The sequence below is a fragment of the Ornithodoros turicata genome, unplaced genomic scaffold (genome assembly GCF_037126465.1).
Source record: "Ornithodoros turicata isolate Travis unplaced genomic scaffold, ASM3712646v1 Chromosome54, whole genome shotgun sequence".
Lineage (NCBI taxonomy): Eukaryota > Metazoa > Arthropoda > Arachnida > Ixodida > Argasidae > Ornithodoros > Ornithodoros turicata.
Window position 1 is genome coordinate 178220 of NW_026999382.1, and position 18746 is coordinate 196965.

General features: G+C 45.0%; 1 protein-coding gene across 4 annotated transcripts in view; it reads right to left on the reverse strand.

The window, feature by feature from the left end:
• Positions 1 to 18746, reverse strand: part of LOC135374358 (5'-AMP-activated protein kinase subunit gamma-1-like) — a 398802-nt gene that overhangs the window by 81918 nt on the left and 298138 nt on the right. For all 4 annotated transcript variants that reach the window (XM_064607350.1, XM_064607349.1, XM_064607352.1 and 1 more), the window contains one exon: positions 1056 to 1168. In XM_064607350.1, the coding sequence (XP_064463420.1) occupies positions 1056 to 1168 (113 nt within the window). The remainder of the gene's footprint in view (positions 1 to 1055; positions 1169 to 18746) is intronic.

Here is an 18746-nt window from a genome sequence, read left to right on the forward strand (position 1 = left end):
CATCACTTAGTTAATGTCGTCATGCAATACTACTGGGCCAAGATGTATTGACCATTTAGACGTCGCGTGAGTTCTGTGCCCATACGTGATGAACAGTTGCTGGATAGATAACAGAAGACACTGAGAAGTGAATGAACGACCCGTTCCTATGCCCGCTTGTTCCCCATGCAACGTCGTCGACAGCGGCGGAGTTGTATGCAGTGCATCCTGGCTGTAGAATATATTGTATAGACGGGCTCAATGACGAAGTGGGTCATATACAGTATAGTGACTCCTAAGCTCTTACATCTGCCGGAACTTCTAGTTGCGTATTCTAGAAGTATATCAAAATGCGGTGAAGGATGGACATGACATCATATTTCAGTGGATACCACTAAGGCATACTCGGGCACGACGCAGCTAGTGCTGTAGCGAGCAGAACACACGAGAAACACTCTATAATCGAATCGAATATATATTACAGGAAATCTGCAAGAAGGTGCATGCTGACTCTTCTGTGTCGTCAACCGGCTAAGTAACAATGATTCTCCGAAGAGATTCGGTCACCCTTTCTATATCAGGTCGACCAACAGTTACCCGACCGCCTATACAGTTCCGAGGACGTTTGTCACATTTTCTTTTTTTTCACCTTGCCCCTAGCGGGCGATTGCTACACAGGCTTAGAAAAGTTCATTCTCTTAATTGCCGCATATGTGGGTCCCTAGAGGACACTGTGCATATTATAGAGTTCTGTCAGCAGCAGCGGCAGCAGCCAACCTTTGCCCCACTAGGCAGCCATGGCCATTTTGATGCAACGAGGGTCCTGTGGCCCCCGACCAAACAATTCCCAGCCCTGCAGGCGTTCGTCAAGTTTTTTTTTTACAGACACTAAGTTGGTGGACTTCCTGTGACTGATTTCACTATGACAAACATGTGACGTGGGCCTGCTATTTTCTTTTCAGTTTTATTTCTGGGCTATAATTTACTATTTGCTTCACCGGATATTTAATCAAACTGGAGTAGCGGGCTCATTGTCCACCTTATTTTCATTGCACCAAAGGAAAGCAAGGACTTACCCGTTCCCTGTGAATGAGAGCCGTGTGGTGGTCGAGGGAGTCGAGTGAACGTTGGTGACCCACCGAGCCTCGTCTCCTTTCGGGCTCCACAGAATGGCGCCTTAACAGAGATCCTGCACGAGAACCATTCCTATCTAGAAATGCACACAGAAAGTTCTGCACAGATATCAGTATATGGGATGGAAAGGCATTTCTATCGATACTACCCATCCCTATCGATGTTATCGATCTTCTAAGAATACCGATATATACCGGTAAATATCTGTACATCCTATTAAAATGAAATGTACACGTAATATCGACGCACGACGACATAATATCAATATCTTAATTCCTCGTGGATCTCGGTAGATTATCGTTTTAACAGATATTTTAATCGACGTTTGTGGATATCGTGTTTCAGATATGGATATTTATCGATATAACTGAACCAGACAGGTGAAAATGAAAAAGTTTCTTTTTTTCTTTTCACACTCGCGCATTGATCACGCGAACGGACATGTTAGTCATTATGCTGACCTCATCACAATACTCCGTAGGTAGCGAATAAAGAGACTTGTCAGCCAGTTAAACCTCCTCCAATGGTTAAAAAGAGAGAGGTAAAAAGCGATGCTTTATTACACGGACTGGGATTACATAAGATGTGTACAGGTTGAAAACCGAAAGCAAAGTGAGAGCGGAAGGCGAGAATAGTGAGAGCTCAGAGACCGAGAGCAAGACTCCCCCGCAGGTTTCGTCTTTCAGGTCCCGTGTTTATAGGCAAAAGGTCACTCGCGCGTTGCACCCGAAGAGGCCCCGAGGAATCCAGACATCGGGCTATTGCGATGTCTCGTCTACGAGAATAAAATGGAAGTCGGAAGAAAACACAGTCCAGAATGGGCAGAACAGTCATTTTGTTCAATTGATGTGAAATAACTTATAACTCAATCATCTAAGAACTAAAATCTCAACAACAACGCGCGCAAAAGCGCACAAAAGGGTTCTCGTTAGGCGATCCTTCGCAATTACAATCTGTGGATGTTTTTTTTTTCTTTTGCAATATCTATGTCTCCTCGAAATACGCGAGCATAAACAAGGCAGATATTCGACAGTGCAAGGAGAAATGTTTTTAAATGTTTTGTACAACTTGTTCGTACAAAATATTTTTGAAACTGTTCTTTTTTTTTTTTTTTTTTGTAAGGGAAAAAAAAAGCGAGAAATTGAAACTGTCTTCTGTTGTGGTGACACCGGTTGCGTTGATCGTGGTGAGCCGGTTGTGGTGACACTGACGACTACGACTATATGACTGTGGTCCAAATAATTTTCGTGAACTCAGCGGTGAATGAAAGAAATTAAAATATCACGAAACTAGGACGCGTTTCAAAAAGTAGCTGTAAGTACTAACACAGCAAAGTAAAACTGTGCACGTGCGAACATTGTCCTATACGGGACTTTTCCGGGTGTGTTTGGGAACGCCCTCTCTGGCAGCTAGTGGTAGACATCGCAAGTGTGTTCTTGTTACGTAAGCAGCTCAAACCAAGAACAACACCTCACTTTGGAACGCCCAAAGCATGGGTAAAAACTCCGGTTTCCTTCTTGATCAGGGAGCATTTTTTGTCAGTTCCTGTACGATGCAGTGAACAACGTTTTGCGGACAGTCAGTGAGAAGGAAACAGGAAGAGGCGGGTGAACGTTTCCTTCCGCCTGATCTTGCATTAAAGGGGCACTAAAATGCCACCACAAATTCACTTCAAATTACGTTACGCGCTATGTTAATTTCGAGGGGAGTGGACACAGGGAGATAGAGAGGACAGGACACATACTGAGAGATGAATAACACAGCCGGTCACCCGTTTCTTATTCGACCTCTTCCTCATAGCTAGCAGGGGACCACTCCGATGCAGAACTACGTCAGTGCTATGTTCTATGAACTTTTGTCCCAAGCTGGACGACATCGAGGCAAGACCTCCCCTGGTAGCACATGTTACCAAAACGTTGCCCCAATGTTTTCTTCAAACGTTGCCTAAATGTCGCTAATGTCCTCTCCAGGCCCCATTTTGGCAACGCTGCTAGAAAATGCTCTCGCAACATTGCTGCAACATGACGACTGCAACATTCCACATAAAGGCAATGCTATGACGACATTTAGGAAATATGTGCAAGCGGTTGGCGGAGGTATTTGCGCTATTTTTTATTTTTGCTGCGTCTGAACTCTGAAGACAGATGCATGCTGACTGCAAGCACTTGTACGCCACTGACACCTGACTTGGGCGCTGGGGTAGGGCTGGGGGAGATCGCTTAGTTATCCCGCTTGGGTATAGTAGAGGCAGGGCTGGCGATAAGGGGGGGGGGGGAGGCGAGTAAGGCGACCGCCTTAGGCCCCGCGCACGACGCCCTCAACCAGAGATTATACTCTTTTTTAAATATCAGGTATGCACTTAATCGCACGCGCGATCTTCGACTAAAACAGAAATGAGAGAAGAATGTGTTATGTGCGATTCCGTCATGTGATGAGATAAAGTCCCATTCAGGCCTAATGGATTACTAATGGAACTAAATTAGTACGTCTGACAGACGTACTAATTTAGTAGATGGGTAGAAATCCAGCGAACCGGTAGAGATGTAGGAAGGGAGTTGCCTCAGGACAGAAGCCGCCGATATTTCGAACAGAGACTGTTCTTCTTCTGGGCACCGTCCTCATCATTGGCATGGTATTTAAAGGGTTAGGTGTGACGTGTTTAAAGGTTCATGCGAATTGTGGGTCAACAGCCCGGAGGGAAGAAAGGTCCGTACGGGTTTTTACGGCGGGAGTGAATGGCTGCTTTGTTAGAGTGTGGAGGGGATTATGTGAACGTAGTGATCTAGGCTACAGACCGGTTGCAGAAAAATGGAAGGTTCACGAACACGTGGACGAAACGGGACAACAGGCAAGAATTCGCAAGCATAGCGAAAGATAAGGAGGTTAGTGGTTACGTGGGGAAAATTCCAGAACGAGCAATTTTTTTTTTTAAATATATATTTGTAATACAAAGTTGTGGCATGCAATAAAGAGAGCAGAAAGCAGTGGCCATGCAGAACATAACAGATGATAATGGAGGTAGATGGGAAAAGCATATTTTATTTGTGAAGTGTTTCTAGGGTGCCTTGTGATTTGTTGATACCGGACGGGTGAAGAGCGTTGAACTTGTATATGAGATAAGACTCCCTATCACGTCTGTCACGTGTGGATCTAAACCCGGTTTCTAGAATATATAGTTTAATGTTGTCAAAATTGTGACCAGGAACATTAAAGTGTTCGGCGACTGCTTTGGGGAGTTTGTTGGACGTGTCGGTTCTGTGTCCGGTAAGGCGGTTGTTCATTTGTTGGCCGGTTTCACCAATGTATTGCATAGAGCAGTCACCGCATTCAATGCAGTATATAACATTGGAGCTTGTGCATGTGAATGCGTGGTTAACGGGGTGGGTGTAATTGTTCGCAGTGCTTTTGATGGAGTTAGCGTGTTGAACGTGCTTGCATGTTTTGCAGCGCGGGAGGTTGCAGGGTCGTGTTCCCGTGTACGGGGCGCTCGTTTTGCTGATTTTGGCATTGACCAAGGAGTCTGCCAGGTTTCTTGCGCGTCGGTATGTCACCTGTATGGGATTTGTGAATATGTTGTTAAGTCGGTCACTGCTTTGGAGGAGGGGCTCGTGCTTCTGTAGAATGGCTTTGATGTTTGGAAGTGCGTTGGAATATCTTGTGATGAAGCTTATTTGGCACGCGTCGGGATTTTTTCGGTTTTCCAGAACCTCGTTTCGATCGAGTGTGAGTGCCTTGCGACGGAATTCGGTTAGGAGGGAGTCTGGATAGTCCCTTTGGGCAAGTGTACTGCAGAGTTCGTCAAGCTTCTCAGCGTAATCTGTGTCGTTTGAACAAATTCTGCGTAGTCTTACACTCTGCCCATTAGGAATTCCAACCTTACAGTGACGCGGGTGGTGACTCTTGAAGTGAAGGTATTGTTGTTTGTCAGTTGGCTTTTTGTACAGGGTTGTGATGAGGTTGCCGTTGTCTAGTGATATCGTGGTGTCGAGGAAGTTAATTAAGTGAGTTGACTGTTGTGATGTGAACTTTATGTTGCTATGCGCGGTGTTCAGTAGATCTACGAACTTTTGAAATTCATGTTCCCCGTGTTCCCATATTATCAGTATATCATCGATGTATCGAAGGTACACCGTGGGTTTTAATGAGAGGGCGCTGAGAACTTTGTTTTCTAAGAACCCCATGAAGATATTTGCGTATGTGGGTGCAACAGGTGTGCCCATACTTGTACCGTGTACTTGTAAGTAGTATTCGCCATTGAACTCGAAGTAGTTCAGTTTAAGGACCAAGTCCATTAGAGCGAGTATGGTTTCCGTGTCTTTTCTGGTGTTTGTTGTAGAAAGGGTATTGCAGAGGGCTGTGATTCCGTCGTTGTGTGGGATGTTAGTATACAGTGATGTCACATCCAGCGTGGCTAGTATTGTGTCCCTACCAAATGTACGAGTGTTGTTTATATCTCTGATTATTCTGAGGAGGTGGGGTGTCATTTTTAGTGTCATTTTTTTAGTGTCATTTTCAGCGAGCACACTTGCAATAAGTGTCATTCTTTATGAGTCACACGGCATCTTTTAGTGACACTAAATGCAAAGTACACTTAGGATGAAGTGAGTTCGCCAAACTCACTTCACTATGCCTGCGACAATCAAGTACGTAGCTTCCACGGCAGGGACTGCGTAACAAAAGGCTTATTTTTGGAAAAGGAAAAAGAAATAAGGGGAAAATTGGAAATAAATATTGGAAAGGAATGGAATTTATTTTTGGACAAATTTGTTAAGACAGCGCTGATTTATATAAGAATGACGTAAGGATTTTTTGGCGTGATTTACCGGTACTCTCGTTCACAGACTGCCCAGTAGAGTTCGTAATCCACTTCGCGGCAGCCATATTTGTTGACGTTGCACGGTGGTTAAGTGTTACCGGCGAAATCGCGAAATACTCGCAGTGAATAATGTAAGACAAAAAAGACAGGGCGTCGTGGTCTGAGATAGAAACCTATGCTATGAGAACATGGGAGGACCAAGCGAAAAGCGCAAAATGTATGCTGACATCGCGGGCCAGTTGCACGCGCAAGGCATAGTAAAGACCACAAAAGAGGTGAAGAAGAAGATTGAAAATTTGTCAAACAAATATACTCGCGTTGGTTCGCAACAATTATATTTATGACGTTAAATCGACTTCAACTACGAAGAAAATCTTTATGAAATGTTTCTGGACGTAAGAAAAATTATTTTACCAAGAAAGTATGATGCACTCCCCGATGTTAGGTGAGAGTTGAAGCTCGCCCATCGTCATCACCATGACTGCTTAGTGACACTTACTTATGCCGTGTAGCAGGAGCGTAGTGAAAGTGACATTACAGGACGGAGTGCACTTCAAATAAGTGACACTAAATTAGTACGTCTGACAGCAATACAAACACGGAGAGACACTGCACCTGCGCGTGTTTTGGGGGGCGAAGGCAGTATTGTTTTTGTAACGTGGTGCAACGGAGATCAGTATATGCACACACAAGAAAGGGGGCCAACGAAGTAACGTCACGTGATGACAGAGTGGAAAGCAGAGTGCTGCTTGGTAGGGCAGAGCACCCTCGGGAAGGGGACTCGAGGAGAGTCGCTCAGGTAGGGGAGTCAAGGGAACACCCTTAGCAAGGGAGTCAGGAGTACACCCTTACAAGGAGAATAGCCTACACACCCTAAAGGGTATCATATGTTTGACGAGTGTGAACACCCTCAAGGAAGTATCCCATACTCCCTTTTTTCTGAGAGTGCACCACCCAATGGGAAAAACGAGATCGTTGTGAAATCGAGCCAATGCATCAGCTGATGTAAAAGGTAGTCGGCCCAACCTCCTCAAAAACATTTGGGCCGAGACTGGATTTTGACATTGGCCTCACCCGGGCCAACTTGCTGTTACCAACACTGGGCCATCGCACAATACCGACCGGGACGACATAGAGCCACACTGCAGCCAATCTAGACCCAACAGTGGGTAAAAGTAGGGCTGCCGTTGGCTGAGCACTGGCCTAGGAGGAGACTCGTGATGCAAACATATTGAAATTTTCGATATCGATAAATAGCAACATCGTAAAAAATGACCGATAAAATCAAATAACATATAGATATTTATCAATATGTACATGTTGATATTCTATCGATATATCGGTATTTTTAAAAGAAACATCGATGTTTGAAAAGCCATCACGCCATTACTTGAACAGCTGAAAAGAGTTCCCCTTGTTTTATTATCTTCCATACGTATTACCGCAGAGGCACGTGATGAAGACGCCGACGGACAGCGTACATTACGAGGACCAATGAGGGCACGTCCTCAGTTATCGTGACAGAAAGGTTGGGGAATAATTAGTGCAAGAATTTAGGTAACTCGCTTCCTTCTTCTTTGTTCCTTGAGGAATGGATGTTTGCCACGCCCGCAACACAAAATCTTCGGTTATATTTCGATCGCCGTGTACGTTCGGTGAACTCGTTCTGGACATTCCACTGCGTCGTTTGGCATGAAATGCAACCCCGGACGATCCACAAAGTTTTAGAAACTAATAAAGTTTTCCCCTAACGTACATCTTCGCAGGAAATAACAGGAAATATCGGCATCATTTTGCAAAACCAAATCAAGAGGGTCAGAGGGAAAAAGCCGTCAAGTTAGGTAAATAAACTCGTTGACCCGCTCCTTTAATGTCTTGTCCGCGCGTAGAAGCTGCCGAATTACTCATATTTCTATGGGTATGCATATTTTTATCGATATTTTAAAGGTATCGTACTATCGCGGGCATAAAATATCAATAATATCGATTACGATATCGATATCGTTCCATCTCTAAGAGCCAATTTTACTAATGGGCCAAGCATGGGCCAAGTCTGGACCATCAACCATGTGGCAGGCTTCTGCCATCCAACACTATAGCCAGATTACTTCATAATTAACTATAATTAAGTAACTATACTAAGAACAACCCAATTCTAGAGCAGGTAAAGTTATTGAAAGGAACAGAACGAAATAAACAGGCAGATATTTATTGCCGGCAACAGATACGTGTACACGGGACCTCGCACACTTATGAACTGATATACTTATTGCTTATTTATACTCCAAGTCATTTTTGGAAACTTTTTGAACACTCGTTATGGAGAGTCTACAGAACAGAATAAGGTTTAAATCTCGTGATATGTATCGCTATATTACCGAAAAAAGAGCGGCTGCGCGTTCTTTTCGGTGAATCTCTTCGCGATGACCACCCGATGTTGGCCAGATGATGTATGTCAAGGCTCTAACGACACGTCGGCAAGGTGTCAGGGGTTGTTGTGGGGCCATCATTTGTTGGCCGACATACTCTGTTACGATGGCCGGCATCGGTAGTCAGCAAACTCCCGTACTTTTTTTTTCCTTAGAGCAAACGTGAGAGAGAGGAGCAAGGCGCACGTAGAAGTACAGTCGTTCTACCAGCTTGGGTAGGAAAGTCTCCCGTTTTTTCTTAGAGTGTAGCGTCAACATTTCGCAAATTGAAACTGTGTAGTTTACTCTTAAATTGTTAGAAACCTAGTCAACGGGTGAACCCTGTAGGTGTAGTTTCTGCAGAGACATAGCGATGAATTGCAATCAAAACGAGATTGCAACATAGTGGCCACGGCTGCAAAGGAGCTTTCCTGCAAGACCAAAAATTGTTTCCAACACAGTACAATCATCCAATGAGAAAATCGATTTTTGTCGCTCTCCTCCGGGTGTACGATGCCAAATCGCATTCGGCGGAAGCGTACCCCAAAAAGGACATTTATTGGAACCGATTCTGAGGCGGTAAATTTCAAAAATACATCCTGAAACACAAACAGCTGCTGCTACACCAAAAGAGGATATATGGAGAGCCGGGCGGTACCCGTGGCGACATCTATCGAGCATTTCGCCCAACTATCGGATGCCGCGGTCGCTCTTGTACGCGGTGCGGGAACAAGGCCGTTCCCCAGAGGGGTTCTCAACATGATCCTCTTTCGTGTGTCTACGTAGATAACAACAGCAATTATTATTTTCGAGGGCGTATACGGGGCTTCGCAGCAGTGGCAGTGGATATAATACGACGATGAAGCAAAAACAAATATTAGATAACGAGGGCGGAGTCAAATCATAATTTGCTCATGAGGTCAATGGGGACATTACAGCCACATGAGGGAGAGGGATTTCACCCTTCGTTACCCTCTCCCAAATACAAGATACGATTGCGGGGAGTTTGAATACCCGACTGCTCCTCCCACTGATCCAATGTTCAGAATGGTTCCTTTAGCAATCTGCCACAAATACAGTCTAAGCAAAGAGATGTGTCCACGTACGTCGTGTTTGTGTCCTGGAATCCAACGAAAAGCCTCGAGGCAGTTGCGGTTCGTAAGGACGTAAAAAGCGACATTACTAGCGCGGCTAAGTATGCACTAAAATCCCGAAATATGCGTGCAACCATGCACTGAAAATCTTGGAAATATGCAGTAACATTCCCGAATACACGCAATATTTTCCCTCTTTCTCTTTATCACAGCTACTCGTCGAATACACATTTGACAAAATTTCAGCATTTTCTTAGGGGCTAAATGAAGACGCTTTCGTTGGAAAGCATCCACCACGGAAGACTCGCGCAATAACATATGTAAATTACGCAGCTGAAAGGCTTTGCTTTCGGCACTGCACTACAGAAGTGTAGATTGGACATATATTGAACATTTCGTAGACAAGTGAAATAAATATTCTATTCCGATTGAAATGCCGTCCGCCGTAAAGGCTAACGGACGGCTCATGCGAATGTACTTCGATGTCACGTGAGTCTTGAGCGTCGAGCTCTAAGAAAAGATCGCAAACACTTGGGTACCGTGCGGTTGGCACAGCTCTGGTGCACAATAAAAGGGAGAGAGCGCAGATTAGAAAACCAGAGACACAAAGTGTCGTCCCTTTTGTCTTCGTGTCTATGGGTTTTCTCCTTGATGTTCAATCGCGGTATACGTATTTTGAGTAGTGCAGCAGCCGAGGTAGAAACATCGAAAATACTCGATTTTGACCAGAATTTTCGCGAAAGACGGGCCAAACTTTTCCCGAGACCAGCAAGATCCACCGCTAAAAAGGTAAAAAAAAAAAGAAAAGAAAGAAGACGAAAGCTCTTACGAATGAAAACCGCCATATGAAACTGTGACAACGACAACAACGAATAAGTGACGATGATATAGGATGCTTTGCCGCTCAGGCGGCACGCTATCCCAAAATATGAGAAAATGTGTTCTACGCATGTATTCCCGTGCGCAATATGCCGTAACGTGCCAAACATGCATTTATATATGCACAACCGCTTCTAATCGGCCCCAAATCAATGGCAAAATGGATTTTTCATCGTCCACCTACGAAACAAAAACAGAAAGAAAGAAAGAAAGGAAACAAAAAGCATGTGCATGAAACGCTTAAAATGCCTCAATACTAGGTGCGCCGGTGCCTATTCGATATTGTCACGAAAGACGCGTCACCTATTGCTGAAACAACGACAGGGAGTTCAAGGAACTCACGATTTCGAGTGTTCATCCGATCTCCAAGGCAGCGAAAATGATCATGGGTGCCAAGAACGTCAACAAAACGGATCCAATCATTTGGCTACCATGTACGATGAACAAAAAACTTGCCAGAATTATTCCTGCGCACGAAACTTGTTCCAACACTATCTGTCGACTCTAGCGATTCAAAAATAACGACGTAAAATAGGATCCCGCGCAATATTACGGTGGGGCAGATGCGTTTTGGTTGCGGACAGGAATGCGAGCCAGCATTGCGGATGTTGTGGGAACATCCCGGCACCACGGTCTGTCCACCTTTGTTTCGGACCGCGATAACATCCTCGTTTCGGAGACAAAAAGGGTCTAAGATTAGATGCGGCATTCGTGGAGCTCTAAAATAACTTCCCAGGGTGGGTAGAAATTAATTTTCCCCCCTTCAGGGACATAACGCTCTCATCTTGGAAATTGTTGCTGATATACTGGACGACCAGTTCATTTCGCACCCGATTAAGTGACTGTAAGTTCATTTGTGTGTTGTCCTGAGTTTCAGCCTCAAAACACAACTTTCCACCATTTACGTGTATCATTTTGAGTGCCGCTATAATTTGTTCCGTATATTGTCCATTATTTCTGATTCTATAATTACCCATCATCATCATTTATGTGGTTTTGCTTACGGTTTCTGCGTGATCGAAGTAGACAATGATAGTGTTTGTCTATGGTGTATGTTCTTCTCCCTCCCCCCATATCGTAGGACCTTTTGGACCCTTGTGAGCAAATAAATAAACACCGATAGGATAATCGGATAGCATTTTTCTCATAGCATCTTTCGTTCTAGATAAGGTTCACTCATGGACTCTCGCTAATAAACTGTTGTTTTACAACAGTTTATGACAACAATTACAACAATATTACAATTATTAATAATTACAATTAATACAACAATAAGCTGTTAATTTACAAAAGACGTCTTACGCGATTTTTCATCCTCCACTTCTTCCGCCCGATTTTCGGGTGTTATACGTGACGAAAATCCATGTTGACTTCGTTGGAGGTAAAATTACTGAGGTAAACTCCCTTATATCTGTATACCATGCACTTGTGCATTCCCACCTTACATATGGACTTATATACCCCGGAAATCTTCAACCTCTTCTCATAACCGAGAAGTGAGCTCTGCGTACAATTCTTCGTCTTGGTTCACGTGATTCAGTTTCCTTTGCTTTCCCCATCCTTCACGTTCGTAATGTTTATACCCTCTTGAAGTATCAAGAAGCACAGATTATGCACACCCTTTTCTACACACTTTCCAACAGGCAGCAGATTCCACAACAAAATCGCGTTACTCCTTATAGTCTAAGACTATACCTTCCAGTTTCCTACTATAGGCGTATTCTCATTTGGTGGTCCAACTTTGAATGATCTTCCTTTACACAATCGTTCTATCATTAACTCATTAGCATTTAAAAAGGCCATCCGAGCGCATTTTTCTAAATGTTAGTTGAGCCAACAACAGCAACAACGTTATTGGGAGACGATGAATGGGGAGTTTCATCACCAGGGGCAATACTCTTCCCTATTGCTGATAAATGAATGATGCAGGGAATGAGCCCCTTTACAATAAGTATCCTATGGCATCCAGAAAGGTGAAGAAAGCTTTGAGGGCCGAGTGGGCTGGATGTGGCCAGGGACGGTTAGTTGAGTCTATTTGGATCTTTCCAATTCTATGGAATACTTCAAGATGCACTGGAATGCATACGGATTTTTTTCATTGAAATCTAATATAGGTAATTCGTCGTTTGTGTGCGCCAATGTATTTAGTTTAGAGGTATTCTTTATCGGGGTGACTTTTGATAACATGTATGTGTATGGCCCGGCTTCAAGTGTTATTATCATTTGCTTTCTTTATTTCCTCATTATGCAAAAATACACATTGTCAAGGGTGTCCGGTAGAAAAGCTACAAGTGGGGCCACCCATTTAGGGACAACAACAACAACAATAAATGAAGAAGTGATGATGTCATAGGATGTTTCCCCGTGGTAGCCACAGGACCCTACCACACTTCACAGTGGTTAATATGAGAGAATCAACCATGCATGTGAACGAGAAGCGACGACAGGTCAAAGTTCTGCTTAGAGCTAGAACACAAATAAGGGGTGTAACACACGAAAAAAAGAAAGCTATCACAAGATAAACCGAACTTAACAAGGTAAACTAAGATGTACCAAGAAACTAGATACAACAAAGTTAAAAAACGATAAATCAAAGATAAAACACGATAAAACGAAAAAGAGCGAAATATGAAAATGTGTGGGGCAGCATCTATCATGCAAATGGCAGTGTTGTACGTAACGCCGTTAAAGTAATCAATACTTTTTTTGTTATGGGAAAACAACAACAACAACAAATAAATCGTGACCTATGGGAAAATTTATTCCAGACGCGGGGAACTGATCAAACAACCAAGAAACTTTTTTCAGTATAGAAGTGCGGATCGCAATACTTTTTTAAATCGGTATCGGAAAGTATTTCCGTCAGAAATTTATGGTAACGCGAACTCCATATCGTTAGCGATACTTTTTAGTGCTCCACCCTTTCTTCACCGACCATATTTCTTACTCTTATTCATAGTCACTGGTCCAGCTATAGCGCTCAGGAAGCCTGTGGACACACCTACCAGCGGTAACGGGAATTATACCAAACACCTGTTCACTTTTTTTAGTCGAACCTTGCGGAAATAACCGCTCAACAAAACTGCTAAGCTGCCGCTCGAACTGAGCTACGCTCTCATATACTGTGGGATTAGAGAGATTTAGTGATGGATCGAGCGTAGCGTAGATGGAGATAGCGATACCATACGTAACGGATAGCGTTGGTGGTTCTGCGCGAAGCTCTCTTTCTGTATAGGCCTGCGCAGAACTATCCCTTACGCACGCGAAGCCGATAGCGTTCGATGTACTAATACTCTCTAACTTCGGATAGGTTTTCTTGGTCTTGGACTTGGTATGTGTGGGCCTGACACTAACGTAACTCTCATACTGGCCGTCAGATGCCGCACAGACCATGGCACGGCCAGAGCACGGCCTACTAGGATAGCAGAAGACGACTTTGCCAGCTCTTCACATGATCAAACAATGCAAGCCAAGAGCCATTAGGCGGGGGATATGAGGAACGTTGTTTTGGCGATTACCCTTTTATCACAGGACAACAAGTATGTTGTGCGAGTTTTTGTTGGTATTTTTTTTCGAGTTAATTTAAAGAGGAGTTGTTGCACCAGGCACTGGGTGGGCTGGCCATGACAGCTTCGGGATCTCCAAATTTATTGCTTCCAGATGTTTTGTCAGACGCGTTGGAGGGTATGACACTTGGACGCAACTGGAGACGCGAATGGCTGTATCTCCTTGCGCACTGTTAGGTACATTATAAATATGGCGGTTGCTTCTGTGCCTTCCTTCGCTTGGTTGGCGCCCTTGAAAGGTTACACACCATTTGCACTTGGAAAATCAGCCCTTCTAATTAAGGTGGTCGTCACGCAAACGTGCGATTCCACTTCAGAATGCATAGAACAGGCGGCGTGGTGTCGCGCCGGATACTCCCAAGAGAGCCGCTGACGGCGCTGTTAGCCGCCGGAACTTAGAGTCACTGTACACTGTACAGTGACTCTACCGGAACTTTCCATAGCTGGGTCTTCAAACTACGTGATCTCCAGGAGCCATTCACAGCGCTTCTCGGCTCCCGAGTGAAGTGCGCATGCGCAGACCAACCGTGTTTCCTAATCTCCCTCTCTCGGGTTTCCGACTTGGCAATCTTCTTTCCGCGCTTGCTAGTAAAGTCGGAAGGTGTTACTGGAAAGTTGAGGAACGAAAAGCGATGAATGTTTATGAATCAAATTTATTTGTTCTAATGTGTTGTCTAAAAAGAGTAACGGACATACACATACCTTGCAAGAGGTACGTCTTTCAACATTGAAGAACAATTTAAGGAAAGCGCAGTCTGCATATCCAATAAGTACAGCTGAATTTTCCGGTGATGGCCACGGGAACACTGGTCTGCTTCATTTCAAACCGACGCCACCGATCACCGAGACATACTCTGTCCTAGCCGAGGCACGCGAACCGCCGTCCTGCGGGACGGCGAAACCCTCCGCGTTATCGCACGGTACCTTACTGGGCACCCCCTTTACTAGCTTCGCCGCGTGACGGAGACTGCCCGCCCTTTGACTTGCTATCGTTCACCTAAAAAGGTCGACCCTGCTCTCGCACGCCCCGACGATGTGGACGCTTGCCAGACCAGAGGTTTGTGCCAGTAATCCCCGGCCCCCAGAGGAAGAACGATGTGGCAGCAACCCGCCAGCTCGGGCATCTCAGTTCGGCAAACCCGCAGAGCAGCGCAATAGTGATGAGTCGGTAGCGAATGGATCGTCAGCGGCGGCCTTCTGTGACCTCGCCCTCCGACTTCCCTACACAATGTCCTCCACGGATGCGGAGCTGCTCGGCCTGCTCTACGGCATATTATAGGATTTTTGTCCGATACGTGGGTCGTCCACACAGACAGCAAGGAGTCTTTGGCCACGGGAGCATCGTGAGTGTACCTCAGGAGTACGCCCACCTCTCCTCAGTCGGCCACTGTATCTGCCTTCAGTGGATTCCCGGGCGTACAGGGCTACACGAAAACACCTGTGCCGACGCGAGACGCCCCGCGCATCATGCGGCCACGCCGGTGCCCTCATTGCCGCTCCCATATCCGATCCGGGCCCTATTCCTATCTATGTCGGTAGTGCGAGTCGCTCGGGACCGAGAACACCAAGTATGTGACGCAATGTAACGCTAACGATTAGAATTTGGTATTCCCTGCGCCCGTAAACGACGGTGTCGCTCACGGGAAACACAGCCTCCACCCTGTCGTTATGGTGGGTCATACTGTCGGAACAAGAGCTGTCAAGACGGATGCAAGTTACTTTGCGCGACTCCTATATCAACACCACCACGGTGGGCGCCGGTGTTTAGATCGGGCGACAAGGCGTTTGTATCAAATGTCTTCATTGAAACCACCGCGGAGGCAATTCCTCACTATCGTACATGTCCAGATTATCAGCACAATACACAAAGGTATGCCTAAACTTTACATTTCTCCACTTGTCAACTGTCCTGACAGCTCCTTCGTTGGGAATTTAACATTGCTACTAATTCTGCCCACTGATTTTAATTGCGTGTACGTCGTCAGTAAAATGTCCGTGAATAAACTGTGGTGTTCTATCACGAACTGCAACACAATTTCATATTATTCGTGAGTTGAGCGAGAACAATGGGCATTCCACGTGATTCTCCTCCTGCTACACTATTGGCTAAGAGTGCGGCGTCTCATTCTCAGAAGTCTTAACCTCTAACGACAGTCAACAAACCCAGCGCACTGTTGTTAAAACCGATATGGGAATACTAAAGGTGTCGCTCCCGCTGCTCGTTATCGCCTTCTACCGATACTCCTCTATCGACATCGTCGCTCAACAGCGGCTCGGAATAGGGTTCCCGGTATCTGCTAGTACGGCGACAGTACCCGTCAGTTTCTTGTAGATGCTTTCCAGCCTCATTCATTCCTGCAGTCCATCGACCCTTCACTGGAATTTGTCATCGCCGTCCAATGTCGGCGTCACCTTCACCATCGGGCCGTACTCTGGTAGCGCTTCCCAGAGCTTGGGTGCACGGGCGTTTCCATCTGAACACTTCTTGACACCGTGCAGCGCGCTAGTCAGTCGACTGTCACAAAGGCGGTGCTCCGCTTTCTGCGTGATTCGGGCCTCCTGGGCTCCGTGTGAGCCGACCCGTTTTTTTTTTCTTTTTGAATAGCAAGTCGGCGTGCTGCCTGGCTGACCTTTCCCATTTTCCCCTCTTTCGTTGTTTTCCCTTTTTTCTGCCAATAAATCCCCCCAAAATGGCTCACGTTCAGAGGTGGGGAAATTACTTTTATTTTGTAATGCATTACCATTACTCATTACTTTTATGAAAAGCTAATGCATTACATTACTCATTACATTTTCAAGGTTAGTAATGCATTAGTAATGCCATTACTTTAACGAAGTAATGGCATTACTCTGGCATTACATTTACGTTTAAATAGTCATCGAACTTGCATGAGTTTTCTTCCTTGTTTTTTTTTTTTATATATATATACATATAGGCAATAGCCACCGGAGTATCCCCCAAATCGGTGCCACTAAATCCCTGTAGAAACGAGGCTGATAGGCGAAAACTATAGATAAGATTTATTGTAGCGTAGTAGCAGTTGATGCTCAAAGTTGTCATCCGCTAGCCTTGCCTGCTTCGGTGGCAGGACGGAAGCGGAATTTCCGTGTTGTACTGCATGAACAGTCTCTTGATTTTCGTGAACCCATCTAACCATTCTAGGCTACGATCCTTATAACTTGCACCGAACCGTAAAATGTCTCCCATCGCAACTAACTGGCACGATATACGCACTACATTCGGCCCACGAATGGGACAAGTCTTCACCCGCCGGCTCCATGATGCCTTTTCGCTATGCCCAGTTCTACAATTCTGTCCTGGCAGAAAAACGACCTCTGAGAGCACAAGAGAAACTAACACGGTACGATACCAAAAGAGCGAATCACTAGTGGACTTGTTATTACCCTCATAGAAGCTTGTTTCTGTTTCGTTGATTCTCCTCTACCCCAAATGCGCACAGGAGAAAATCGGTGATATCATCATGTGGACACACCGCCGACTGTTGAACTCTTGCAGAATTCCCCAGGCTGGGCCCTTCTCTTTCTTTGTTGCCCTGAGCTCATTGTTAAAGGCGGGTTGAGAAAAACCTGGATGTTCCCAACCTTCATGTGGCGCAATGAACATTCGACGAAAGTAATGAGTAATGCTATCCTGCATTACTCAGTTGAAATGTAATGCATTACCATTACTCATTACTTGCTGGCAAAATGTAATTCATTACCATTACTCATTACTCAGAAGTAATGCATTACCGGTAATGCATTACTTTGTAATGCATTACTCCCCACCTCTGCTCACGTTGGACGTAATGGCATTTTGAATGTAAGAAGACGTCGGGTTGTTGTAAAAGGTCGTTCTTCGATATACGTTGGATCTTTGGCAGCTATATGATGCGACGAAACTGCGCTTGGAAACATATAGAAAAGGGTCTTTTCCTATTTCTGTATTCTCAATTTGTCATCGCCGTCCAATGTCGGCGTCACCTTCACCATCGGGCCGTACTCTGGTAGCGCTTCCCAGAGCTTGGGTGCACGGGCGTTTCCATCTGAACACTTCTTGACACCGTGCAGCGCGCTGTGTAGATTAACTAATTCTGTATTAGTTAATCTATGCTGGAGACCTAGTCGCTATGTCATTGTCAGATGCACCGCTACTGTAACTGAATTTCGTTTTAGATCGCGAAGTGACCCAGGACATTTGATGAGCCACAGAAAGGACTCGACCCAGACGTTCCAAAATTCAAAAGTAGATTTTCTTCCTCGTCCTTTTACGATTTGCAACACTGAAAAACAAAACACAAAAGGTTCAAGCAACATCATCGTCTATGAATCGGTCAATGAATGTCTAAAACAAGCACTGTCCACGCTGCAGGTCCGCTCACGTCCTTTTTGTCTCCCCCGAGGGCGAAGCAACCGTCGTACGTCCAGAGAAAAGATGTAACATGATCATAGCCGGGCTGTAATGTCACTCAAACATTTACTAGCCTCGGCCCTCTTGTTTTTCGCCGAAAACATAATAATAATCGACCAAGACTGGTATTTCGGTAGCTTCAAATGTGCCAGAAGAAATTTTTGCCATGGATGGCAGCCTCGGAATGTATTGTTAGTGTATTTGTCAGAAAAACTTGCGTTTTTTTAAAATAAAATAAACCAAACCAAACCTTTATAAACCCAATTGAATGTCCTACTCACTCAGGTACTTCTTTAGCGAATGAAATAAATATTAGGGATGTACCAACCGAATCCCATTGCCCAAAACAGCGAATCGGATCTTTCGAATCCACCAACAATCTTAAAATCGACGCCTCCAAGCCTGCTTGGCCGGTGGACAAAACCACAACATAAAGCTCAGATATATTTCAAGTTCAAA